The sequence below is a fragment of the Somniosus microcephalus genome, chromosome 7 (genome assembly GCF_052327205.1).
Source record: "Somniosus microcephalus isolate GS21.2 chromosome 7, FLI_Smic_1.0, whole genome shotgun sequence".
NCBI lineage: Eukaryota > Metazoa > Chordata > Chondrichthyes > Squaliformes > Somniosidae > Somniosus > Somniosus microcephalus.
The window spans coordinates 140,848,236-140,869,438 of record NC_140993.1 but is presented as its reverse complement, the minus strand read 5'-3'; the positions used below and the strand labels follow the sequence as shown (position 1 = coordinate 140,869,438).

Here is a 21,203-nt window from a genome sequence, read left to right as displayed (position 1 = left end):
ATTAGGGTTATTTACTTTAGCGCAATACTGTTTTAGACAGGATACTTTTGAAGTTTTCAGGATGAAGGAATAGAATACCTATGGTTGGATAGATTATTTGAAATGGATAGAGATGGCAGGGCAGGAGGTCACACCTATAAAAATCAGTAGGCAAAGAGTTGAGTTTAATGCCAGGAAGTATTTATTTTAGAAGAGTGTGATCACCAAAATTGTTCCAGCACCTGGTGAGAATGGGATTACTGCAGTCCTTTAAAAGGGAATGTGAGAAGTTCCTGAGAGAAGAGAACATCTCCAGTTATAGGAGATAATTGCTAGTTAGTTGAAATTATGATGGGTCATGGGCAACTGTGGTCTGCAGGAGTTTGCTTGATTGCATTAGGGAGTTGAAGAAAAATATCCCAGAGATTTTCCTGAATTGGGCTTTTTTTTTGCCTCTCCTGTTGGTATAAAATGAGTAAACAGCATGCAAAACTGTACCAATGACCAAGTGGGCAGGGTTTTCTCAGGTTGCGCAGGTGGACATGGTCTTGGTGATCAATAGGATAAATATCTGCAATGGCAACCCATCTCCCATCTCTAAATTTCCAGCACTGCTTCCCACTGAGAAAATGAGAGACAAAGCCAAGAGCCCAAGTTTTTAAATTTAATGTGCATGGTAGAGGGCTGAAGGGTGCCCAGGTGAAAGATGAGGAACTGTTCTTGAAGTTTGTGTTGGATTTGTTTAGAACATTATAGGAGGGAAAAGACAGACATCAGAGTGGGAATTGAAATGGAAAGCCACAGGAAGGTAAGGATCATATTGGCGAACAGAACAGCAGTGTTCAGCAGTCACCCAATCTGCATTTGGTCTCCCCAATGTAGAACAGACTGACCTATAAACAACACAGTACGCAAGGTTGGAGGAAGCACATGTAAATTACTGTCTTATATGAAAGGAGTGTCTGGGGCACTGGATAATGATGTGGGAAGATGAGTATGTGTCGTACCTGCTACGGTTGTATGTGAAAGTGTCAAAGATGATAACTGGACAGAATCCTTTACCGCGTCCACCTTGCGTCTCATAACTTGGCCATCCACCCCTCTTGCTCCTCTTAGGAAAGCAATATATTTGTCAACACATTCTGTTCCATTCAAATCATTTTCTACTACGAACACGTTCCCACCACCAAGCCCAGCTTCTGCTTCCCTCTCTGCTTTCCTTCTAGATACACTTGTGCATTCTTCCACATCACTGACTTATCCATGCAACTGTAGCAGATACAACACCTTTTCATTTATCTCTTTCTACAACATTGTTCAGGTCCCTAAAGAGTCCTATGTGAGACAGAAATTTGTGTGAACACTCTAGCTCTTCTTGGAAAAAGAGCCTTTTCCATCCACCTGAACTGGCAGACAGCACCTCATTTTTACTTTTCATCCAAAACATGGCACTAACAATGTAGCACTCCCTCAGAAATGCACTGAAATGTCAAACTGAATTATGTGCCCATGTTCTGGAGTGGGGCTTTGGCCCACAACCTTCTGTCTCAAAGGACAGTCCAACCACCGAGCCAAACCGATGCTTGCGGACAGGATTTATTTTTAGTTGGTTGCCCTCCTTAGAAAATTGAGTAGGTTGGACACAGTCCATGATAGAGCACATTCTTCTATATACGTACCATGTACAAACAGGCTTGATGGGCCAAGTGAGCTTTTCTTCTATATAGTACAAGCCTCTTATAGTGGACTTATTTGATTTGTTTGGTTTAACTCATGCATGTGATAACTCAGGGAAGGGACCACCCAATGATGGATATTCTGAATCTTTAAAAAAAAAAAAAAAAAATGCCTTTGAAGTGCACTCAAAGTAAATGTTTAAATTCTGTAGTTGAAGTCAAACCCTAGATGTAGCATTGCTTCATTAGCATGGCCAAAATTTACTCAACAGTTTCGACAAATGGACAAACAACTTATAACAAGTAGAGTATATTACTTATACTGTGTAAAACAGACAGAGGTAATCCTGCCCTTCTTGTGGATGGGTCTTTTAAAAAACAGAAGGCCACTGCAGGCACATACGTAGTTAATGGAAACCCTCTGATTTCCTTGACCAGCATTTCTCAAAAGAATGAAAGATCATCCACAGGAAATGTTAACTTCCTCTCTCCACAGGTGCTGCCCGACCTGCTGAGTGTTTCCAGCATTTTCTGTTTTTATTTCAGATTTCCAGCATCTGCAGTATTTTGCTTTTTGTTTCTCAAAATATAGGGGTTTATAACACCAACTTCACCAAGGCTCTCCACTTATTGTCAGGCCACCCACAGTAACCCATCACTGCTAGTAGCAAAATAGTTTTACCTGATGAACAGAACAGAAGTTAAAACTGATTGCAACATAAAGCAGTGCACTAATCATTTCATTTTTTTTTTAAATGCAGCCCATGGAGGTCATAATATTGATGTAATCGTGTACTCTGTATGCACGGTTATTGTAAACCTAAATTTTAAATTTATACTTGTTTAAGTTAAGAGATTGCATTCACCTGTACGCCCAATTCATCCTCTTCCTGTGGAGATGGAGGTGGCGTTTTGTCCATATCTGAATTTTCAGGAGAAGATTCATGTTTCCTTTTGCCTTTTTTCTTTCCAACAGTTGATTCTGGCGCATTTTTCTTGTTGCTACAAAATATTAACATCTGTTAGTATAAAGCAGAACAGTAACCAAAACCATTCATAATATTCCAAATAATACTTTAAGATTCCATTATCTTTTTTGAAATAGTATTTTGCCCCACAGAAGAAAAAATCTAATCCTAAACACGCAACAACACGATCAGGTGGTGAAAATAGGTAATTAAAAGCCTACTTGCATGTCTATTGTTTTCACTTTACTCTGACTTAAACATGGAGACTCGCAATAAGTGTAGACTACCCAATTCAGCACAATTTTCACATACAAGGCTCCCCAACTACCCATCTGTCTGACCTGTTGAATGGAACGGCTAAGACGTCAAAAACAAGCACAAAGCTCCCTCTTGTTGGAGGTGCTGTTTTTTTGGATGAGATGTTAAACTGAGGCCCCATCTGCTCTCTCAGGTGGATGTAAAAGATCCCATGACACTATTTCGAAAAAGAGCAGGGGAGTTATCCCTGGTGACCTGGCCAATATTTATCCCTCAATTAACATTACAAAAAACAGATTATCTGCTCATTATCATATTGCTGTTTGTGGGAGCTTGCTGTGCGCAAATTGGCAGCCGCGTTTCCGACATTACAACAGTTACTACAATTCAAAAGTACTCAATTGGCTGTAAAGCACTTTGGGACATCATGAGGTCATGAAAGGCGCTATATAAATGCAAGCCTTGCTTTCATTGGTGGATAGTGAATGTACAAGCCACTGTAGAACTGAGCCTTTCAGATCAGGATTGTCACAGTTTCTCGGTTTGGCTGGTATTACTTGCCTTCTCCTCTTTCTCCCCCTCTATGGTCAATTAGCCTGCCTAGGCTCACACAAATAAACATCACTTTGACAAGGTACCAAAAGGCTACCGGCAATCATGGAATTGCACTCTGTATAAGTTAATATCTTCAAGAAAGGAGCAGAGAGCTCCCCAACAACCTTGCGGGTAAAGACGTCACTTGAGTGCAGTACTAAGATATAATAACCTAAAGTTCCCATATCCAATTCCTGGTCTGTATTGACACAGCCAGTACAGCAACTGGAGTGCTGAAACTGGCTTTAGCATCCTTTGATTACAGATAGATTTTTAAAAAACTTCCACTAGAGTTCCCATTGATGGTCACTATCCAACAGCTCTTGCTGCAAACCGTGTGCGCGGGTGTGGACATCAGATGACTTGAGCATAACTAGGCTCATTCAAATAGCTTGCTGGCACTCACTGCTTAAGATCGACAACTTGTGAAATGTACCAGAGGGTAGCTGGTACTCTGGAACCAAATTCTATTATGAATGAACGCCTTTAGAAAGGGGGGGGGGGGGGCCGGAGGGGGGAAGAAAACTGGTGACAGGCAGAGAAGTTCAAGAACATGCTGTGCTGCCAGTCTGTGCATCTGCTGCCTCCTCCATTCAAAACTAAGAATATGCCTTAGAACAGTGTGAGAGTGAGAGTGTGTGAGCGCACGCGAGAGCGAGAGTGAGAGAGAGAGCACGAGGGGATGGATAGGGAAAGGGGAGATGGAGAGAAGTAGCACGTATTAAATGTTTACAGAGCATTACATTTTTATGTGGAGATCACACTCCTTTCAGAGAAGTGAATACACTCAACATATACAGACTACACCTATTTGATCAATGAGAATCAATTTAATAGGACTGGTATTAGTGCACATTTGTGAACACATTGATGACACGGTTTACACAATTCTTCTACTTCTCTGTGATTTGGCATCCCTCACGTTATTTGTCTACCTGATGGAAATCCTTCTAGGCTCTCATGCTTATTTCAGTTCCTCCTGATCTGACCTAGACGCTTCTTCTCTGTCCCTGGCCATCTCTTCAGGCTAGCTTCAACTTCTAAGCAAGCCTCACCTTGAATCCAGTGCCTACCATTACCAGAAAAAGGGATTTTTTTAATGAACAAAATTAACAAATAGCACCCAATAGTAATAACTGCAATTTATATTTAATTCTATTCATAGCAGTTTAAATATGTCTTTTCTAGTAATGGGAGACATCATATTTAAATGGAGTTAATCTGGAGTGTCAGCTTATAAACATTGTAGAGTGCAAAAAGCCTGTTATGGACACAGAAATGGGCATAAAGGTGCCAAAGGATGAAAGATGGAGAAAAAATTAGATAAATCATGAGAGTGAAGATGAAGTGTTCCTGCCACCAAACCATAATTATCATTCCTCCTTCAAAATAAAACCAATTCTTTAGCCCTGGAATTGAGAATGCAGTATTTGCACGTCAGCTTTAATGCATAACATTCCGTTTCCGAGGGTTGAAAGAACTTTACAGATTAAGAGGCAACTCAACTGCGAGCTCTAATTAGGTTATACATAAGGTTAAAAATTCTAGAAATAAATCCAGTAAGATTTACAAAATGATGATCTCTGGACTATTGGCCTGTTTTTATAAATATTCACAAACATAATCAGCAGCTTCTTGGGTCCCCAAGAAAAAGTGATTAAGCACTCCTACACTTTATCATTTCAGATCATTCATTATATTAACTAAGAAGCTGCAATGCACTATTACTAGGATTATGAAACTAGGTGTCCAATTAGACTACCACATCCAATTTTCATGAAATATGATGAACCGTAGAAAAAGTCAGAACAATGATTTTATGCACCTGGAAGTCTATCATATTCATTCCTAAGTGCATTTAGCAGAAATTATATCCTATTAGCAGATCAATGCTGTACCAATATTCTTTTTGCTATTCCTTCTGTCTGCTTCAATTTCTAGCTGTCATCTTTTCTGTCAGATGGGAGGTAGTGGGCCCTGTAGTGTGGTGTTGCAGGGAGAGGTGCCCCCGCCAGGTCCAGGCTGCATTTTCTGATGAGACTAGTGGGGAAAATGTGGCCCTCAGTGGCTCCCTTTCCAGCCTCCTCCTCATCACTCATGCTTGCAACCTACTTCCTTGCTCTTATGTCCCTTTTCCCTCTCCTGGCCTCTCTATCTATTTATCTCAAAATGGCGTTATTTGCTTTCAAATTAAATTTTTAAAAGAGGATATCAAATTAGGATGAGGAAAGACACAGTCTGCCTCTGTCATTTATGCTCAGTCTTAGATATCAACAATTAGAAAGTTTATATTTTTTAACCGTCAATGAGTTCATTACAGGCTGTTTGCTTCAAAACTCAACTTTTTTTGAAAGATGAACTAGGATTAGGATAAGAAAAGACACGCTTAGAACTTAATATGCTTTCGAAAGCATATAGAACACAGAACCAAACTCATTATTTCATAGACCCTTTGCTTTGAGATCTCAATATAAACTTCACCTGAATCACGAGATGAGTTGCTGACCACATATCCGTGCCATCACCCCCTATTTCCACCTCTAACATTGCTTGACTCCGTCCCCTGCCTCAGTGCGTCTGCTGCTGAAACCCTCAAGTCCCGTTCATCCATCACCCCTATGCTAGCTGACCTACATTGGCTCTTGGTTACACAACACCTCAATTTTAAAATTCTCATCCTCGTTTTCAATGGCCTCGCCCCTCTTGATCTCTGCAATCGCCTCCAATCCTCCAACTCTCCGAGATATCTGCGCCCCTCTAGTTCTAGCCTCTTGAGCATCCCCGATTTTAATCACTCCACCATTGGTGGCCATGCCTTCAGCTACCAAGGCCCTAAGTCTGGAATTCCCTCCCTAAACCTCTCCGCCTCTCTTTCCTACTTTAAGACGCTCCTTAAAAAGGTGAAAGGTCACATAATTGGAGAGAGAAAGAAGAGGAAAGCATAAAGACCCAGAGCAAGAAAAAAAAAAAAGAGGGGTTTGGGTCTGAAGTGGCAACCAAGATGCACATGCAGGTGGACACTTGTTTTTAGCTCTGTTTTTTAAAAAAAGTATGACAGCTGGAGGATAGATTTTAGAAGATTTATTCAACAACAACAACTTTTATTTGCATTTATATAGCACCTTTAACATAGTGATGGAAAAGATATAGAGTCAGAAGCTCAGATCAGGGCCAAATATTACGCCAAGGTTCCAAAAAGTCTGGTTCAGCCTCGGACAGTGGCCAGGGAGAGGAAGACAATGGCTTTGGTCTTAATACTTAATTGGAGGAAATTTCTGCTTATCCAATACTAGCTGTCTGACAAGCAGCGTGACAAATCAGAGACAGTGGAGGGGTCAAAAGAGGTTGCGAAGTAGAGCTAGGTGTCGACAGCGTACATGTGGAACCTGTTGCGTTTTCAGATGATGTTGCCAAGAGGCATGTAAATGAGAAACAGGAGTAGGCCAAGGATAGAGAAGCCGGGAGCAGGAAGAGAAGCCACTACAGGTGATTCTCTGGCTACGACTGGCTAGATAGGAACGGAGCCAGAAGAGGGCAGTCCCACCCAGCTCGACAATGGAAGAGAGGCATTGGAGGAGGATGGTGTGGTCAACCGTGTTGAAGGCTGCAGACTGGTCAGGAAGCATGAGGAAGGATAGTTTACCATGGTTAAAGTCACATAGGATGCAATTTGTGACTTTGATGCGGGCTATTTCAGTGTTGCAGCAGGGGCAGAAACCTGACTGGAGGGGGGTCGAACATGGAGTTGCGAGAAAGATGGGCACAGATTTGGGGGACGACAACAAGTTCAAGGACTGAAGATGAAAGGTAGTTTGGAGATGGGCCGGTAGTTTGCAAGAGCAGAGGGGTCAAGAGTAGATTGTTTGAGGGGGTGATGACAGCAGATTTAAAAGGGGAGGGGGAACAGTACCCAAGGACAATCTGCTTTGGAATGCCTGCCCCAGTCAGAGTAAAATATCAAAGCAATTTTTTAAAATACTTCTGTCGGAAGAAATGCACATTGGTTTTCTTTGAAGCTGGATACTGCTGCAGATAATTGTTCTACCAATGTGCTGAAAATGAAACCCCCATCAAATGATATCTCATCACCTGCCTACAACATCAGTGCAATACCTCTGAATATATTCATTAACCATGACAAATATACAATGGGGAAAAAATACTATGAGTTTAAAACCTCCCAAAAAGATGGGAATTTTATGTTGTCTTTACAGCCATGTTTCATAAATCAACTAGACGTTGGGGTTCAGCAGACTTCAACATCTTGCAGCTTGGGAGCTCACTAGAATTTCTTGAACTTTGTTACTCATGTTACATTTGTGAGGATAATCTCCAAAATTTGAAAAAAATAATGGCAAACCATGACAAGTCTAACACTTTCCAATTCTACTTGATTTATACTATGGGTCATTATTACCATAGATAAAATGACTTGAAAAGTTTTAACTTATAAAGGAATGCTCCAATAAAGTTTGCATTTCATTGTAATTAACATTGGGAGTGCAAACCTAGTCTCTCTCCCTCCACCCCCCACCTTAGATTTGGGATTTGTAAAGCTACTGTCTTCAGAAACCAGAGTTCTCAAAGTAGCATGTATACACAAGAGAGTAGCAAAAGCAGTGAATCCAATATCAATGAGCTCCATTAGAAAAGTACTGGACTATCAGGTGGTTAAAAAGGAGACTGAAGGCTGTACAATTCAATACAATCAAACACTACGGAATACTGTGGATCTAATCCAGTTTATACCATTGGAATGTGGCTCGCAACTGGTCATTATTAAGCAACAGATTGAAGATCAAGTGAGAACTTGGAGATCTTCAGACAGCCGGTAGGAATTTTACAGAGCTTTTTCTTCTTGGAATTTTTATTGGTTATTTAATTTTCTGAAGTAGATTAAATAAACTGGGGACAATTCAGGAGTATGCAAACTAAACAGAACTGGTTGGAAAAGTGCACTTAGTGGGTTAGAGTTTTCTTGTTACTCAACAACAACTTGTATTTATATAGCACCTTTAACGTAGTAAAACGTCCCAAGGAGCTTCCACAGGATTGTTAGAAGACAAAAAATCTGACACCGAGCCACATATGGGCAGGGTCAAAGAGGTAGGTTTTAAGGAGCGTCTTAAAGGAGGAAAGAGGTGTAGAGAGGCGGAGAGGTTTAGGCAGGGAATTCCAGAGCTGAGGGTCGAGGCAGTTGAAGGCACTGCCACCAATGTTGGAGTGATTATAATCAGGGATGCTCAAGAGGGCAGAATTAGAGGAGTGCAGATATCTTGGGGGTTGGGGGGGGGGGGGGGGCTGGAGGAGATTACAGAGATTAGGGAGGGGTGAGGATAACAATTTTAAAATCGAGGCATTGCTTAACCAGGAGCCAATGTAGGTCAGCAGGCACAGGGGTGATGGGTGAAGAGGACTTGGTGCAAGTTAGGACACAGGCAGCAGAGTTTTGGATGACCTCAAGTTTACGTAGGGCAGAATGTGGGAGGCCAGTCAGGAGTGCGTTGGAATAGTCAAGTCTAGAGGTAACAATGGCATGGATGAGGGTTTCAGCAGCAGAGGAGCTGAGGCAAGGGCGGAGACAGGCGAGGTTACAGAGGAGGAAATAGGTGGTCTTGGATATGCCGCCAGAAGCTCATTTCAGGATCAAATATGACACCAAGGTTGCGGACAGTCTGGTTCAGCCTCAGACGAATGATAGGGAGAGGAATGGAGTCAGTGGCTCGGGAACGAAGTTTGTCGCGGGGACTGAAAACAATGGCTTCGGTCTTCCCAATATTTAACTGTAGAAAATTTCTGCTCATCTAGTACTGGATGTTAGACAAGCAGTCTGACAACTTAGAGACTGTGGAGGGGTTGTGAGGTAGAGCTGGGTGTCATCAGCGTACATGTGGAAACTGACGCTGGGTTTTCGGATGATGTCGCCAAGGGGCAACTTGTAGTGTGAAATAGGAGGGGGCCAAGGTATATCCTTGGGGGACACCAGAAGTAACGATACGGGAGCAGGAAGAGACGTTATTGCAGGCGATTGTCTGGCTATGATTAGATAGATAAGAATGGAACCAGGCAAGTACAGTCCCACCCAGCTGAACGACAGTGAGAAGAGTTGGAAGCGGATGGAGTGGTCAACCGTGTCAAAGGCTGCAGACAAGTCAAGAAGGATGAGGAGGAATAATTTACCTTTGTCACAGTCACAAAAGATGTCATTTGTGACTTTGATGAGAGCCGTTTCTGTACTGCGGTAGGGGCGGAAACCTGATTGGAGGGATTTAAACATGGAGTTCCGGGAAAGATGGGCACAGATTTGGGAGGCAACAACACGTTCAAGGACTTGAGAGGAAAGGGAGGTTGGAGATGAGGCAGCAGTTTGCAAGGACGGAGGGGTCAAGGGTTGGTTTTTTGAGGGGAGGAGTGATGATGGCAGATTTGAAGGAGAGGGGGACAGTACCTGAGGAGAGAGAACAGTTAACAATGTCAGCTAACATAGGAGCCAGAAAAGGAAGTTGGGTGGTCAGCAGTTTAGTGAGAATAGTTTAGAGGGAGCAGGAAGTGGGTCTCATGGACAAGACGAGCAGAGAGTTCATGAGGGGAGATCGGAGCGAAACTGGAGAAAGATGAGATTTCAGTTCTAGGGCAGGGGGCAACCTTAGAGGAAGTTTGGCCCGGTGGGCTAGGGGAAGGAAGGGAAGTGGCAGAGGCAGCTGATCGGATGGTCTCAATCTTAGAGACAAAGAAGTCCATGAGCTCCTCACACTTGTTATTGGAGGGGATACTTAAGAAAAACTGAAGAATTAATTCCATTCACCCAAATAATTGATTTGGGTATTCGTGCTATACTTCTGAATTAAGAATAAAAAAAGGCACATGGTTAATATTTCCCTCTTCAAATGATTTACAGAGGTACTATTCAAACTAAAATCAAACTAGCAAACTATATGGTAGGATAAGCTATTACTTTTGGGGTTTGGAACTGCAGAATCAAAGCTGATTTACATTGAAGGATACGACCCCTCTATATTTTGATGCAATTTATCCCCCTCTCTGTATCCTCTGGGATACACACTCTAGAAGTTAGCTGTGAAAATTGTAATATATGTGGGTAGAACAAAATAAGGAGAGACACAATGAGTTGCTAGTCAAGGTGCTTGCTTAATAAGCCAGAACTAACTGAGCATGCTCATACTAAACCATGTGACAAACCAGGTGATAATACATTCCAAAAATGACCACCTGAACTTCCCCTGGCACACTCACCAAGCTAACTCTAGTAATCTTGGCAAAGTGGAACCCAAAGGAAAAATTCTACCGATGAACCATTCTTTCCTGTTAACTGGACATGCCACCTTCAATAGGAAAAAATGGGCAGCATCATAAAACAAAGCTGGGGTCCAAATTGAGATGTACCAGTCTATCCCATTGTATTGGAATGGGCTGCTTCCTATTGGAAAATATGCTTTTAAAAATCATTAACTGCAGGGAACAATATCCATGTTCAAGGAACTCATTCTCTTATTTTTATGTAGTGCTAAAGTCTAATGACTAAAAGATTGACAAAAAGGCATGCTAAACCATACACCAATCTCTTACATAGCCAAAACCCATTTCACTTAATTTTCAGCACAATTTCCACACCAATTACTTTAGTATTTACTAAACACTGCCATCAGCTTCTCTTGCCATAAGACTCCATTTCCAGCATTTATTTCCGCTCTAACTGCCACAAATTATACAATACTACAGCTGAACACTGGGGCCCCTTTCCTTTCATCTGCACGCCAAGAGCAATAAGATTACCCTGGTAACCAGCAGTCACATGACCAGCACCTGCTCTTTTGGCTCGATGCCACTGACTAAAGCCATCTGCTTCCCTCAATCAGCTAGCAACATTCTCAACACCTGCGCAGCAGCATTTTGCGGTTTCTTTTATCAAATCAGTGCAAAAGGTGTTCTAAAACATTACACATTTCTCAAATTTGTTTAAATCAAAAAGACAATGGCCAACAGCTTGGTCCCTTGCCAAAACCATGTATTCCAAGTACTAGTTGATTAATCTTCTTTCCAAATCGCACTGAATTTACAGTTCCAAGGCTACGCTGACCAACACAAAGTAGGAGAAAGTGAGTTCTAAAATGCTTTAAAAGTTGAGACAAAATTGATATTTAGCAAAAATGAGTTACTATGGGTGGTCGTGTACAGGAAGACAGGCACAACACTTTCAGTTTACTATCAGCTTTACAGCACAAGTCAAATGGCATCAAGATTTTTCACTGCCATTCATTAAAAAATTATGCACAAGGAAACATTTAAAATATGCTTTCACTCACATTACAAAATCAAATTTGTAATCAATATTAGATTATAGCTATTTTATCATCAACTCACGATATACTGCTGATATGGCATTCAGTAGACCTAGTATTTGACCATCTTGTTTGTTTAATAAGTCAAGACTTAAACATTTCTTGATTTCAGAATTCCATTTCTTTATGCCATTACCAAACACAGAATGCAGACCCAGCCAACCAGTAGTGTTTCCTTGGTAACAGGGTGCCACGGTCCCATTTGGTTATAGAGCAAAGAGTATGTTCTTTTTCCTCAGCATACCATGGGTCTTTTTTCTGAGAGAATATTTCGTATTAATATCCTCTCCCCTAAATATTCCAGTGCAAGTCACATTCTCATTTTGTCTTTAGATCTTCCGAAACAAAACTCTTCCTTACCACCCAAAAGAACTGGCTGAATCATTGGATCACGTGGAATCTGCTCCACATCATAATCTTAGTCTATTCTTTGGGGTAATACATAGTTTTGTGCACTATCCAAAGTAAAAGGGTACATACACAGCATTTTACTGTATGGTAAGGAACATGACGGAAGGATGACCATACAAATAAAATTTCACAAATATTCGAGCAAAAATATAACAAGTGCATCGCGTGAATTTTTAAAAATCCACAATTTCAAACAGTCTGCTTATTCAATATACACCACTTTAGCACATAATGAATGCACATTATGAATGCTCCTACTCCGCCCGAGGTCTCCACCATCATAGATGCTAATGTCAAGTGCACTCAGCCACAACTTAAGGTCACATGATTTGCTCCGCATGATCTAAGAAATGGCGGAATAGACTGGACACAGTAAAGGCTATGGACACCGACAACATTCCAGCTATCGTGCTGAAGACCTGCGCATCAGTGCTAGCTGCCCCTTTAACCAAGCGGTTCCAGCATAGCTATAACACTGGCATCTGCTCAACAACAATGCCAAGAACAGCAACTTACATTTATACAGCTATGAAAGTAGAAAAAATTCCCACGGTGCTTCACAGAAGTGTATTTAAACATGAATCACCACAGAGTCAAAGGAGGAGTTATTAGGAGGGGTGGCTAAAAGCGTTGTGGGTTTTAAGGAGGGTCTTAAAGGAGGAAAGTGAGATGGAGCGGGGGAAGAGGTTTAGGGAGGGAATTCCATTGCTTACGGCCTAGGCAGCTGAAGGCACGTCACCAATGGTTGGTTGATGGGAGTGGGGGATGCACAAGAGACCAAAGTTGGAGGAATGCAGAGTTCTTTGATGGCTGAAGGGCTGGAGAAGTTCACAGAGATTGGGAGGGGCCAGGGAGAAGTTCACAGAGATTGGGAGGGGCCAGGTCATGAAGGGATTTGAACATGAGCATAAAAATGTTAAATTTGAGATTTTGTGGAACTGGAAGCCAATGTAGGTCAGCAGAACTTGGTGCGGAATTGGTTACAGGCAGCAGAGTTTTGGATGAGTTGTAGTTTATGGAGGGTGGAGGGGGTGGCCAGGAGAGCATTGGAATACTCAAGTCTATATGTGACAAAGGCATGAGGGGGGTTTTGGCAGCAGATGGGCTGAGGCGGGGCAGGGGCAGAGATAGGTGATGTTATGGAGCTGGAAATAGGCAGTCTTTGTGATGGAGAGCATATCGGTTTGGAAGCTCAGCTCAGTGTCAAATGGAACACCAAGACTGTGAACAGCCTGGTCCAACCCAAGATAGCAAGCAGAGTTTGTGCTGGGGGCCGAAGACTTGGTTCTGGTATTGGTCTGCCCAATGTTTAACTGGGAGGATACTGTGGCTCACCCAGGACTGGATGTCAGACAAGCAGGCTGAAAACAGAGTGAATGGAAGGAGCAAGCGAGGTGGTGGAGAGCTGGAGCTGGGTGTTGACAGCGTACGAGTGGATCCTGACCTCATTTGGATGATCTTGTCAATGAGGTAGCATGTAGACAAGGAAAAGATGGGGCCAAGGATAGAGGTAATGGTACGGGGGCAGGAAGAAAAATTATTGCTGGAAATGCTCTGCCTCTGATTGTATAGGTAAGAGTGGAACCAAGCAAGGGAAGCCCCAATGAGCTGGACAACGGAGGAAAGGTTTTTGGAAAAGGATGGTGTGGTTGACCGTGTCAATGCGCAAGATTGCTCAGGTACAGTATGTTCCACTCTCAAAAATCATGACAAATCAAACCCAGCCAATTAATGCACCATCAATGTCCTCCCAATCAGTAAAGTGATGGAGAGAGTCATTAACTGTGGCATCAATTTACCTCCTCACTGGAGCTCGGTTCGGATTCTGCCAGAACCATACACCTCCAGATGCCAAAACCTGGATGCAAGAGCAGAATGCAAGGAGAGCCAGTTATAGCTGCCATTGACATCAAATGTGAGGCGTATGATGGAATACTTACGCACCTGGATGGGTGCAACACTCAAGAAGCTCAATGCCATCTAGGATTGCACAATCGGCCCCTGCCACTGGACTCAATATCCACCCCCAGTTGCAGTATGTACCATCTATAGTGTGCACTGCACCAATTCATCAGGTTACTTTAACAGTATCTTCCCCTCTATTCAACCTCTACCACGAAGAAGAGCAGCAGTTGTGGGAAACATCATTGCTTCCAAGTTACATACCATCCTGAGCTGGACACATACTGCTGTTCCATCATCGCTAGGCCAATATACTGTAATTCTCTACTTAACACCATTGTAGGAGCAGGACTGCAGTGCTTCAAGAAGGTGGCCCAACACCACCACCTCAAAGCAACTAAACGTGAGCAATAAACATGAGCCTTGCTGATCCCAAAAACAAATAAACAATGAACAGAAGTCATTTCCAATACAATAGGTGAATTTTAAAAAACTTTAAACTGACAACTTAATCCTTTGTTAGATTATTAGAAAGCACGTTAATGTCCTAGAATACTGGACATTATGAAATAGTCAGGTTATTAGAGAGCACAATATAAAAATTAGGTTTTGTATTTTGCCAAAATATTTTTTGTAAATGCTTCATTAAAGGCACTTTTAATTAAATGTGAAAATGGGAACATTAAATAATTTACACAACGGGAATAAAAATAATTATTTGGAGATTCCTCATATGCTTATGGGGATTCAGTTTGTAAATGGAATCCCCATAAGCTTATTAGGAATCCTCCTTTCTGATAGGAGGAGTTGGCCCACGTGATCCCAGGAACACTTCCGAATCGCCTGCGTCCCTGGGATCTGTGGGCTTTTACGCAGGTGTACGCCTGCAGGCCCATGATCTGAAGTCTCCGAAGCCCGGGAGCCAGTAGGTAGGTGCAGATTATTTTTTTATTTTTTTATTTTTATATTTTTAAATCGGGTCGGAGGCGTACTTTGGAGGTATGCCTCCAACCGCAAATTCCAACCCATTGTGTTTGACTGAGACAACTGATCTAAACTGGACAGCATCAGCAGCATTACAATAGTTAGCTTCCTCGCAGCCAGAGGGAAGGGAGTAATCAGCCAATATTTATGCTCCTAATTACTATCCAGTCATCCCTGCTGCAAAATCCCTGAACACCAGATGAGTATAGATTGACTCCGCTGTAATGGCTCTGTGGTCAAATGGCCTGCTGACACCCACCAAAAGGCACACTTGGAATGGCCACTTGGGCAAAGTACTGGTGAATTGCCACCACCCATGAAACAATACCCAAGCACGAGTCAGTATTTTTAAGAGGGGAAGTGGAATTTTAAAATTCACAGAGCGACAATACAGTTAAAAGCAATCTAAGTACAAAAGTAGTGTCATTTCTTCAGTTATTTCACAAATAAAACACTGAATTTGGGTAGCAACTCTACAAAAATGAAAAGGGAAAGGAAAATTGTACACTAGATTATTCTTTTTTGCCTGCAGTGCATGCCGATAACAGAGCTCCATTCATCACAAACAGCTGGAGACAACTATTATTCTATTTACATACAACAGCCCTTCATACTGGCACAACTAAAATCCTTCCTGATAATAGTTCAAATACAATCCATTGCCATATTTGCCAAAAATTGTGATTTAAGGACTACAAACTCTTCCTATTTGCTAAAACATTGCACTATTGAGTTATTTGGTTTCGTGCTCACTTATGATAAATTCCATATTTGTAAGTTTATCATCCATTTTGTTCAGATTTCTAAATTTGAAGCTAAAAAATAAAATCTAATGGCATCAGTTCAAGTACATATTTTAAAAAGCGCAGTGTCAATTACTCCAAAAGGAAACTTCACATTTTTAATCATCCGAGAAGGACAACAGGAGAATGCAAAGCTCTGCAGTAATCTTCAGTCTTGCACATTTTGAAACGAGACCAAATTAGTACCAACTCACAACTTACCTTGAACCATTATTTCCCCAAACCTGCAAGTGTGAGTGGGTGGGGAATTTATCATTTCATAGTTAAGTAGGTAGGTTTCCTTTAAACAGAAGAGTTCTTACTTCACCTACAGAGTGATTGCCTAATCCACAAATGAGACAGCAGTGAGAACAGAGAAACCAACAAATAAAATTGGTAACTCGGAACTACAAACATGCAATTGATTTCAAGTTACGCCAGGTCAGAATAATGGCTGGATGGGGACTTTGCACATGGAGACTGAATTTCATTCAATGATCAAGTCCACCATTCTCTCATTTGTTCACCCTCCGCAGAAATAGGAAGTACACCAAATAATTTCTAAAAACCAACGTCTTCAAGCAACTTGGAGCACAGCAGTGGTGAAAACCTCTTCTTTCTAAACTGTTAAAGCTATAATGCCTGATGAAAGATTGTAAACTGCTTCATGAACCTTGGGAGGGGGAACCTGTGAAGGGAAAGCCGGAGCTGAGGCTCCACCACATACGCACACATCCCATGAGATCTAAAACTATTCACTGAGAAACAACTGGTACGGTCCCTCCCTCAAGTCCTCTCCTACAGTTTGGCGGCAGGGGGTCAGATTGCAGACAGATGAGCAAACAAGAGTTAAGCAGGTTTCTTTTCAGGGTCCCTGCTAGCCTATCTGGTGTAGGTATCTAGTTCCAGAGAAATTAATGTTTTCTCTGAAAGGGCAACTACTTTTTGTTGGCCTAATCTGACACTATCTGGGCCTTTTGGGGCATCCTTGCAACTGCCCACAGGATTTGCTGTACAATTTTAAGATTACAGGATACCTTCAACATGATCCCCGGACTTTAGCCCAAAGGAGAGCTCCAACCACACAAAACATAACACCCTTGTTGATGGACCACTAATTAGGACATTCACTGCAGCAGTTCTGCTGCCTGGTTAGTGTCGTGCAATGTTAGCCACAGCAGTTTTCAATTATAAATGACTGTACGGTAACCAAATCTGGATGCATTGTGTGCGGCGCAACCTTCATAAGCAACTGGAGTGTTAACTGCAAGTAAAGCTTTTAACCTTGTGCATCTAGCTGTTTGGACTCCTTTTTAGGAAGGACTGATAATCTTTCCCTGCAAAAGGGATGAACTGTTTTGGTCTGGAAGATGAACAAAATAACAAGTAGCTGTGTGGCCCATTAGCTACCTGGGGAGCACAGTGGAGAGTCATCAGATAGGACATAACAAACTAGAAAAGATAATGGCCCAAAATCTGCAGTCGGGAGGCTTCTGACCTGCAAAAAATCTACAAATTTACCTGGTGGTTCGGGAGGAACAGAGATTCGTGCTCCTGGGCCTCTCCGGGTACCCGCGGGGTATTGGCCCACGCCATTCGCAACTGTCCCTGGGATCACGTGGGCTGGCCCAACCAATGAAAGAAGGGGGATCCCCATTCATGCTTATGGGGATTCTGTATGTATGGAACTGTCATAAGTATGAATGGGGATCACTTAAAAAAAAATACACGAACACATGAAATAAAAAACTTACATTTAAAATTAATTAAAATGCTATTTAAACATTTTTATATGTTTTAACAGGGCTAAAAATAAACTTACCTTATTGGACAGGGTTTTTAATATATAAATGAGTGATAAAATGTTATTTTTCTATATTTTAAAACTCTTTACCAGGCGTACGAATTTCAAGGGTATTCGCTGGGCAGAAGTTGGGATTCCCCTTCTTTTATTGGTTGGGCTAGCCCACGTGATCCCGGGGCGCTTGCAAACCTCGTGCGCCTCTACCCGTGGGTACCCGCAGAGGCCCAGGAGCGCGAATCTCCCTACCTCCCAGACCACCAGATAAATTCGTAGATTTTTTGCAGGTCAGAGGCATCCGCCCGCGGGAAGCCTCCGACTGCAAATTTTGGGCCATTGTCTTTTAGAGTTAGTCATGTCCTATCAGATAATGCTCCCCCCCCCCCAACCCCCGCTCCGCTTTAAACCACAGCTCTGTCGATGTACTTATGTTTAAATTTGTCAATTGCACTTGGGAGATTATTTTTAAGGGGGAAGAGTGTGTCAAGGTAAAGGAGTAGTTATTTTCTTCAAAAACATTCAGGCTCCCACAGGTGTTACTATTAATATGAACAATTTCACAGGGAAGTCCCAGAGCGAGTTTTCCCAGCATGTACTGGGACCCAGGAAGAGACAAAGAGGGATGGTAATTGGCATCTTAAAAACTGACTGGTAGATAATTTTCCCTCAATTAGCTCATGTCTTGGGGGTAACTGCAGATGCTTAAGGACCTTCCCAAATGGGAACTGTTTTATCTCTTTCTGCCCTGCTGATTTATCAACAAAGCCACAGACTTACAATTTCCATGCAAAAAAAGACAATTGCAGAATCCAATCCCCAAAATACCAGTATAAATCAATTTAATTGAAAACATAATTTGACTTAATTCAGTTATAAACCAATGGCAATTGATTACAATAAACCAATGTTGCTAATTGTAAACAGGTAGAATTTGGAAATGTGAGCCACAAAATATAATGCAATTCACAAGAATCTGTTAAAACAAATGGAATTTGGTTTATTCAGGCACTGTAAATCAGTGGCATGTTCACCAACCTCTGGAAAGGCATGAACACGAGTTTGGATCAGTACTGGTTCAGAAAGCAAAACAACTGCTTCAGGTGATACAAGAGGCAACACTGCAAAGGCAAACAGCCGAGTGCTGATCAAAGACTAGATGTTCTGTTCAGTGGACAGTCGTCAATTGACACTGGCGCAGGAACCAAAGATAGAGGTCAAGACACTTTGTGATTAATGCTGGAGATGATGCAAGACTCAAAAAAACGTACTCAGCTGTAGCAGCTCATGTGAAGTATGGAGCAACTAGTGCCTTTTTAAGATAGATGTCATTCGGTTTCCCGGTCTTGATCTGGGAGTGGATAAGTGATTTGTTGAGCCTAATCCAGGGCTCATCCTTGTGTTGAGACAAAATTAACATTCTGATCTCTGGGATTCCTACCAATGATTCAGTTGATCGTGTTAATCCCACATGCTGAATGTAGAAGAGGTGCGATATGTGGAAAAGTCATGAAGGGTCGTTTTATGGCATCCAGAGTTGACGCTTCATAATGGAATTGTTTTAGGTATGGGATCACAACAATTTCTATTTATATCCTAAGGATAAATAATTCAGCTAGCTTTGCAAAATAGATGAAGCATTCCAAAGAAATAAAACTAGAAACTAATTTGGTTTGGGATGCATCTGTGCAGTGCCAGTAACATCTCTACTCTCCTACTTTCATGACCAGTGGTCTGGGACACAAAGCAAGAGATTCCCATCAGACTGTTGTAAACAGCAGATGCATGTCTCTTGCTTACGGGGCAATGAGAATTATGCACATATGTCATGCTGTAATTTAATACCACCCAACATACTTATTTATCTGGGTATCACTTAGCAGAAAGGGAAGGCATTCATATCAGGCCAAACAGAATTAAATCCCTATAGGGGTTACCGTATAAACTCTAACTACCAAATGAGCATGTTTTTGCCATGCTCTGTTAAAAGGCTGTAGTACACAATAAACAAGCTTCTCATGATGCTCAGTTATCAGGAATTAAAAGTTTAAATGCTGGAAGCTATCATCCAATATTAATTTTGGAAACTCCAGTAGGGTGGGAAGATAATTTTACCTCTATTATAGTTTCCGAAACAAAAGCGAACGTCTATGAAACTACTGTCCAACTCATCACTCAGTAGTAACACAGGATGCTGTATATATCAAGAAAGGCATAATCTGATAACCTGTGGCTAAGGTTAACAGAGCACCTCCTGGTGATGAGTCACCTTCATCTCAAGCTGCCTCTACCTGGCAGCATACTGCAGTCAAAAAAAAAATTCTCATCACTACCACACTAAAGTAATTATACAGCAAACTAATCAGTTACAAAATATTCAAATTTGAAAGAGAAACATTAATCCAGGGATACCTGCTAGTAACTGGGAGAACCAACTCAGTTCTCCACAATTTTTGCTTAAGTTTTAAATGTATCTGTAGTTGCTTTATTCATTTCACATATATCAAATTGAAACAAAACTGAAAATGCTTCCATGTACGCCATTTTCTTTCCTGGGGTGAACTTATTAAAGGTCTGATTTACTAATGTCACATGCCTAACAGTAAATCTTTTCATGCACATTAATGGACATTTTCATAACTTGAAACCTGAAAAACTTAGGAAGCTTTTCCATAAGCCATTTTTAAATTTGACATTACACGGATTATTTTGGAATACTGGAGGTAGTTTGCAACAGTTAGAGTATGAACAAACCTACACATTTGGCAAAGACAAGCAGTTTGAAAACACTGCTGCTACTGCAAACAAAAATCAAATATGTTTAAGAACATGTGAAGCTCAAATACTTGTTAACCATTACCTACAAGAAAGCCAGCACCCCCATGTGGTTAAAATTACTGATAGCACCTGCTGGGAACGATGAGTCACCTTCAGTTCAAGCTGCCACTTTGCCTAGCAACACACAGCCATCTTGTGCCAATAATACAACCTTCACTACCTAACCAAAGCTAAGCATACAAAGAATACACCAACTGTAACAATATTAGGTAAATCTAAACGATTTTTATGCAATTGCCAATGAAAATCTGTTCCAACCAATAAGCTATACACAAATTCCAAATTTGCACTTCCTCTCCATCTCCAATGTCAATGCACAAGTTAAACTGCAAACAAATTATACTTATGTCATGCTTTTAACATTTAAAATAGCCCCAGGAGATGGTTGAGGAAGTTTGAGACCGAGCAAGAGCGAGATTGATTTTATAATTTATACCTTTCTCTGGGAATTCTAGTGAGTAGGACCAATAGCTGAAAAATCTGCCAATGTTGGGGCAAATGACAGGAATGCAGAAGAGACCAGAGTCAGAGGAAGAGAGAAATTAATTTGTGGGCAGGAAATACAGGTCTGGAGAAGATTGCAGGAATAGATTGGGGCGATGCCGTGATGAGATTTCAAGACTAAGAAATGTTAAATTTGAGCTGTTGGGGAG

The 21,203-nt window shown here is 41.5% G+C and overlaps 1 protein-coding gene across 6 annotated transcripts in view; it reads right to left on the bottom strand.

The window, feature by feature from the left end:
• Positions 1 to 21,203, bottom strand: part of chd7 (chromodomain helicase DNA binding protein 7) — a 328,856-nt gene that overhangs the window by 202,865 nt on the left and 104,788 nt on the right. For all 6 annotated transcript variants that reach the window (XM_085993014.1, XM_085993016.1, XM_085993015.1 and 3 more), the window contains one exon: positions 2,522 to 2,657. In XM_085993014.1, coding sequence (XP_085849140.1) covers positions 2,522 to 2,657 — 136 coding nt within the window. The remainder of the gene's footprint in view (positions 1 to 2,521; positions 2,658 to 21,203) is intronic.